This window comes from Dipodomys ordii, unplaced genomic scaffold (assembly GCF_000151885.1).
Source record: "Dipodomys ordii isolate 6190 unplaced genomic scaffold, Dord_2.0 Scaffold58, whole genome shotgun sequence".
Classification (NCBI taxonomy): domain Eukaryota; kingdom Metazoa; phylum Chordata; class Mammalia; order Rodentia; family Heteromyidae; genus Dipodomys; species Dipodomys ordii.
This window is the reverse complement of record NW_012267274.1, coordinates 506,420-512,570: the sequence shown is the minus strand read 5'-3', so window position 1 is coordinate 512,570 and position 6,151 is coordinate 506,420. Positions and strand designations below refer to the sequence as shown.

The 6,151-nt window shown below is 57.2% G+C and overlaps 1 protein-coding gene across 1 annotated transcript in view; it reads left to right on the top strand.

Moving 5' to 3' along the window:
* Positions 1-2,702: 2,702 nt before the first annotated feature.
* The window catches only part of Lrrc27 (leucine rich repeat containing 27), a 28,700-nt gene continuing 25,251 nt past the window's right edge, over positions 2,703-6,151 (top strand). Inside the window, exons 1-2 of the mRNA XM_013021875.1 lie at positions 2,703-2,918; positions 5,795-5,925. Of these exons, the coding sequence (XP_012877329.1) occupies positions 2,703-2,918; positions 5,795-5,925 (347 nt within the window). The remainder of the gene's footprint in view (positions 2,919-5,794; positions 5,926-6,151) is intronic.

The window sequence follows — 6,151 nt, the reverse complement described above, 5'->3', positions numbered from 1 at the left end:
TGTGCGCGGAGCCCCGAGCCGCGAGCACTGTGCGCGGAGCCCCGAGCCGCGAGCACTGTGCGCGGAGCCCCGAGCCGTGAGCACTGTGCGCGGAGCCCCGAGCCGTGAGCACTGCGGGTGGAGCCCCGAGCCGTGAGCACTGTACGCGGAGCCCCGAGCCGTGAGCACTGCGGGAGGAGCCTGAACCGTGAGCACTGCGGGAGGAGCCTGAACCGTGAGCACTGCGGGCGGAGCCTGAACCGTGAGCACTGCGGGAGGAGCCCCGAGCGAGCCGTGAGCACTGCGGGCGGAGCCTGAACCGTGAGCACTGTGCGCGGAGCCCCGAGCCGTGAGCACTGCGGGCGGAGCCTGAACCGTGAGCACTGCGGGAGGAGCCTGAACCGTGAGCACTGCGGGAGGAGCCTGAACCGTGAGCACTGCGGGAGGAGCCTGAACCGTGAGCACTGCCCCAGGCCGGCGGGTCGAGCGCAGACGCAGAGTTCGCAGGCCTGGCCCCGGCCAGGGCGTCCGGCCTGCTGGCATCACTCAGCCCCTAGCGGACGCCTGGGGATGACAGGGCGGCTGGCCGGCACCCTGGCTCCCGGCATCCCGGCATCCCGGCATCCCGGCATCCCCTCATCCCGTCATCCCGTCATCCCCGTCATCCCCGTCATCTCCGTCATCCCCGTCATCCCGTCATCCCCGTCATCCCGTCATCCCCATCATCTCCGTCATCCCCGTCATCCCGTCATCCCCGTCATCTCCGTCATCCCCGGCATCCCCAGCATCCCCGGCATCCCCGGCATCCCCGGCATCCCCGGCATCTCCGTCATCCCCGGCATCCCCGGCATCCCCGGCATCCCCGTCATCCCCGTCATCTCCGTCATCCCCGTCATCCCGTCATCCCCGTCATCCCGTCATCCCCGTCATCCCCGTCATCCCGTCATCCCCGTCATCTCCGTCATCCCCGTCATCCCGTCATCCCCGTCATCCCGTCATCCCCGTCATCCGTCATCCCGTCATCCCCGTCATCCCGTCATCCCGTCATCCCCAGCATCCCCGGCATCCCCAGCATCCCCGGCATCCCCGGCATCTCCGGCATCCCGTCATCCCCGTCATCCCGTCATCCCCTGCATCCCGGCATCCCGGCATCCCCGGCATCTCCGGCATCCCGTCATCCCCGGCATCCCGTCATCCCCTGCATCCCGGCATCCCGGCATCCCAGCATCTCCGGCATCTCCTGCATCCCGTCATCCCCGTCATCCCGGCATCCCCAGCATCCCCGTCATCCCCGGCATCCCCGGCATCTCCTGCATCCCGTCATCCCCGTCATCCCGTCATCCCCGGCATCCCGGCATCCCAGCATCTCCAGCATCCCGTCATCCCGTCATCCCCGGCATCCCGGCATCCCGTCATCCCCGTCATCCCCGGCATCCCGGCATCCTCGTCATCCCGGCATCCCCGTCATCCCCGTCATCCCGTCATCCCCGGCGACATCCCCGGCATCCCAGCATCCCCGGCATCCCGTCATCCCCGTCATCCCGTCATCCCCGGCGGCATCCCCGCATCCCCGGCATCCCCGGCATCCCGTCATCCCCGGCATCCCCGGCATCCCGGCATCCCCGGCATCCCCGCCGGCATCCCGGCATCCCCTCCAGCATCCCGGCATCCCCGTCATCCCTGCCGGCATCCCCGTCATCCCGTCATCCCCGGCATCCCCGCCGGCATCCCGGCATCCCCTCCAGCATCCCTGGCATCCCCGGTATCCCCGCCGGCATCCCGGCATCCCCGGCATCCGTCATCCCCGGCATCCCCGCCAGCACCCTGGCTCCCGTCATCCCCGTCATCCGTCATCCCCGGCATCCCCGCCAGCACCCTGGCTCCCGTCATCCCCGTCATCCGTCATCCCCGGCATCCCGGCATCCCATCATCCCATCATCCCCGGCATCCCCGCCGGCATCCCGTCATCCCCGGCATCCCGTCATCCCCGGCATCCCATCATCCCCGGCATCCCATCATCCCCGGCATCCCCGCCGTCATCCCGTCATCCCTGGTATCCCGGCATCCCCGCCGGCATCCCGTCATCCCCGGCATCCCGTCATCCCTGGCATCCCGGCATCCCCGCCGGCATCCCAGCATCCCTGGCATCCCGGCATCCCTGCCGGCATCCCCGCCGGCATCCCGTCATCCCCGGCATCCCGTCATCCCGTCATCCCGGCATCCCCGCCGGCATCCCGGCATCCCTGCCGGCATCCCCGCCGGCATCCCGTCATCCCCGGCATCCCGTCATCCCTGGCATCCCGGCATCCCCGCCGGCATCCCGGCATCCCTGTTGTCCTGGTCATCCCCTCATTCCGGCATCGTGTGGAATGCTTAGACCATGTTTACCCACATTCCTTCATCTTGAATGCAGGTGGTTCTGTTGGCAGCTCTGCATCTTCCCAGAGTTCAAATGTCTGAGCGAATTTAACAAATATTTTAGACAAATGAAGCATTTTTTAAACAAACTTAACAAATGTTTAACAAATTTAAAAGTCAGAGCCAGGGTAGTGCCTATTAGAAAGGATGGGGTTGGGGCAGGTGACAGCACTGGGCTGTGGGTGGCCTTGTCGCGGGGTTGGGAGATGCTGGCTGCCGGCGGGGGTGTGTGCTGCTATGTTTCCTTCCTGTGTCTCCAGGGGACTCCTGATGAAGGATGAGTGGTGACCACTGGAGGCCGACAGATGGAGGAAGGCAACGCCTCCCCAGCCGCCCCCTGGGCTGTGCATGAGATGGAGGCCTGTGAGCTTCCGGCCAAGACCAGGAGCCTGCCGGCCTCCCCCTACGAAGACTTTCACAAGGACACTGAGGCGGTCATCTGTCCTCCTGAACTGATTTTAGACCTGAGTAACAGCGGTCTGAGTCATGTTGGAGAGGCCTTCAAAGTCCCCAACCTTCAAGTAAGTGGTCAGGTCCTGAGGTGTTGCACAATGCCGTGAGATGAGGGCACTGGCCTTGTGTTCCAGGCCTCTGTCTTCGTAGGAGGGATGGCTTCTAGACTGAGGCACAGGAAGCTCATGGGATTTCATATGCTGATGATAGCAAAGAGCAATGCAGAAGCAGCACTAGCAACCCGGATGGATCCCTAGCCAGATGGCACCTTCTCTGTCTGCAGATTGCCTTTCTCGACCAGGAAGTCTCAGCCAGAAAACATGCAGATGACCTTTCCTTTTTCCTTTTCTTTTCTATCCCCTCCTTCCCTTCCTCCCTCCCTTCCTGTTTTGAGTCAGGGTCTCACTATATAATTTCAACCGCATTAAGCCCCGCCCCCCAGTGCACTCCTCTCATTAACACCAACATTTAGGGCCACACTACTGGCCTAGGGACTCCTCACCTGTGTTCCTGTCACGCACATGTTACTTATGAGAAGTGAGTGCTTACACTTTTAACAAAGGGGTCTGGTCAGCCTTAAGCTTCTTGATGCTCTTACACAGGCAGAGGAAGAAGGTGACTCCACTTTAGATTTCACACAGATCTTCATAACGTACGCCTTCCAGAGGACAGGCCTCAGTTAGAATTTTATTACCACAACAGAAGTCAGTAGGCAAGGCAGAACATACCGGGCCAGGGCCCCACTGTGAGCTGTAGACCATAGGGGTGAGGGCCCCTATCTGAGCTGTAGACCTAGGGGTGAGGGCCTCTACCTGAGCTGTAGACCTAGGGGTGAGGACCTCTATCTGAGCTGTAGACCTAGGGGTGAGGACCTCTACCTGAGCTGTAGACCTAGGGGTGAGGACCTCTATCTGTGCTGTAGACCTAGGGGTGAGGACCTCTATCTGTGCTGTAGACCTAGGGGTGAGGACCTCTACCTGAGCTGTAGACCTAGGGGTGAGGACCTCTATCTGTGAGCTGTAGACCTAGGGGTGAGGGCCTCTACCTGAGCTGTAGACCTAGGGGTGAGGGCCTCTCTCTGAGCTGCAGACCACAGTGGGGAGGGCCTCTCTCTGAGCTGCAGACCATACGAGTTGAAAGCTAAGTTATGCAGCTGCAGTAGCAATCCCAGCAGCCACAAACAACCCTACCAGACATGCAGACTTGTGGATATAAAGAACCTTCCCCTTTCGCCCACGCAGAACCCCAACAAAAGTCAGATAAAGTTTCAGATGCAAAGCATTGGCTGCTCTTGCAGGGAAAGGGAGTTGTGTAATTTTCTAAGCTCATTTACTGGCTTTCAGAGGGACCCGTGGCTTCAAATCTGAACACCAGACTTAGCTCACAGGTAGAAGAAAAGAAAAGGCCTGAAAAGGTGAAAAATCTCCACTAAAGGAACAGGAAGGGCCATGATGGAGGAAACACACACCTGTGAACGGGGACATTGTCTGCCATGCTCACAGGCACACACACGTGTGTGGGGACATGTGCTCGTGCATTTCAAGGGTTCTTTCCCTGTATCCATGCAGGGGGGCATGCATTTTCATATGCCTGGAGGTGTGTATTTGTGTGTGTGTGTGTGATGTGCATTCTCATGCACCTGGAAGGCATACATGTATGTACATGGGACAATTGGAGATGTACATGACAGGTGTTTCAATGTACCTGGATATGTACGTGAGCACTTTCTCATGTACCTGGAAGCATGTACTCTGTACCTTAATTGCCACTGCTCTCTAGAGATTATATCAGCTGCCAGGAGACAGGTGTAGTGGTTCCCAGAAGCCAACAAGTAATTTTGGTTTGGAAGACAGGGCTGGTAGTTGAACTGGAATTTAGGAAGTCATAATGGCGAGCACTTGTGGGCACTTCCTGGTCTTCTGTTCATTTGGTGCTGCTCTGCAGCTTAGGTCCCAGACCCTCATCCTACAGGTAAGTCACGGCACAGAGTACAGCAAGAACTTGCTGAAGGTTGTATAGCTAATAGTTTTTGAAATCTGACTTTGAGCCCAGACAACCTAGAGTCTGGTCAGTGCTCGCTCCAACTATTTCTAGGGCCCAGCTGAATGTGAATATTGGTGCAAATATGTGTGATCATGCAAATAGATACACAATATAGCAACAGCATTAAGTAAGGTATTTTTTTTAATTACCTTTAAGTCAGCCATGGTATGGCTATAAATTACATACACAGTGTTCCGCCTTATCCAGAAAGATTAAGTAGAAAATTGAGAAGTGATTAATGCTTTAATAGCTTTTTACAATCTGTGGTTAGTTTTACTAGTTATTGTTCTTACTGTGCGAAGTATGTAAGTTACACCTTATAGGGGACACTGGAAACAGTGTCTTCCGGTGCTCTGTGGTCCCAGCACCCACAGGAGATGGCTCAGGTCAGCAGTGTGCATACTCCTTTCTCTTATTTACGATGATGACGTAAGCTTCGGCTGTGATGATGTGTCATGCTCTGGAATGATCATTTCTAGGGTTATTTGATGTGGCTGTTCCTCCTAAATTGTGCCACAGCAAATCTCTCAAGAGCCTCTGTCCTTGAGTCTTGCAGGCTTAGACTGAATCCCTGGCTTTAGTCGTGATTTCTGACTATTCACTGCCAGGGCTTCTGAGAGTCATGATGCCTTCCTGTGGCAGGAAGAAGAAACCGGAGGTTAAAACCTCAAGATGCTTGATGTGGAGGTGATGTGTGTGCCGTCCCTCGCAGCTCTGAAAGTGGCTTTTCCCCCTGCCCAAGGTGTGCACGTTGTGTCTGCTGTTTTAGCTCCTTAAGTGTAAAACTTTTCTGTGTGACGTCTGTAGTTGTGGTTGTCGGCAGGCCTCTTGCAGTGTTCTTGGACATAGCCATTTCAGATGCAGCTGCTAACAGCACGTTCTGGTTCCCCTCTTGTGGAAGCAACTGTACCTGCAGAGGAACGCCTTGTGCACCATCCCTGGAGACTTCTTCCAGCGGCTGCCCAGCCTGACCTGGCTTGACCTTCGCTTTAACAAGATTAGAGCGCTTCCCGTTGGGATTGGATCTCATAAGTAAGTGGTGGGTTTTTCTTTCTAGATCTTAAGAAAGCATTGTTTCAAAGTGCCTAATTCCGGGTCTCTGGCAGCCTGGCTTCTCCTCGGCAGTAAAGCAGCAGGTTTTTATATTTCTTTTTCTTTTTGGGTGGGGGGGTCCGGTCATGGGGCCTGAACTCTGGGCCTGGGCACTGTCCCTCAGCTCTTCAGCTCAAGGCTAGCGCTCTACCACTTGAGCCACAGC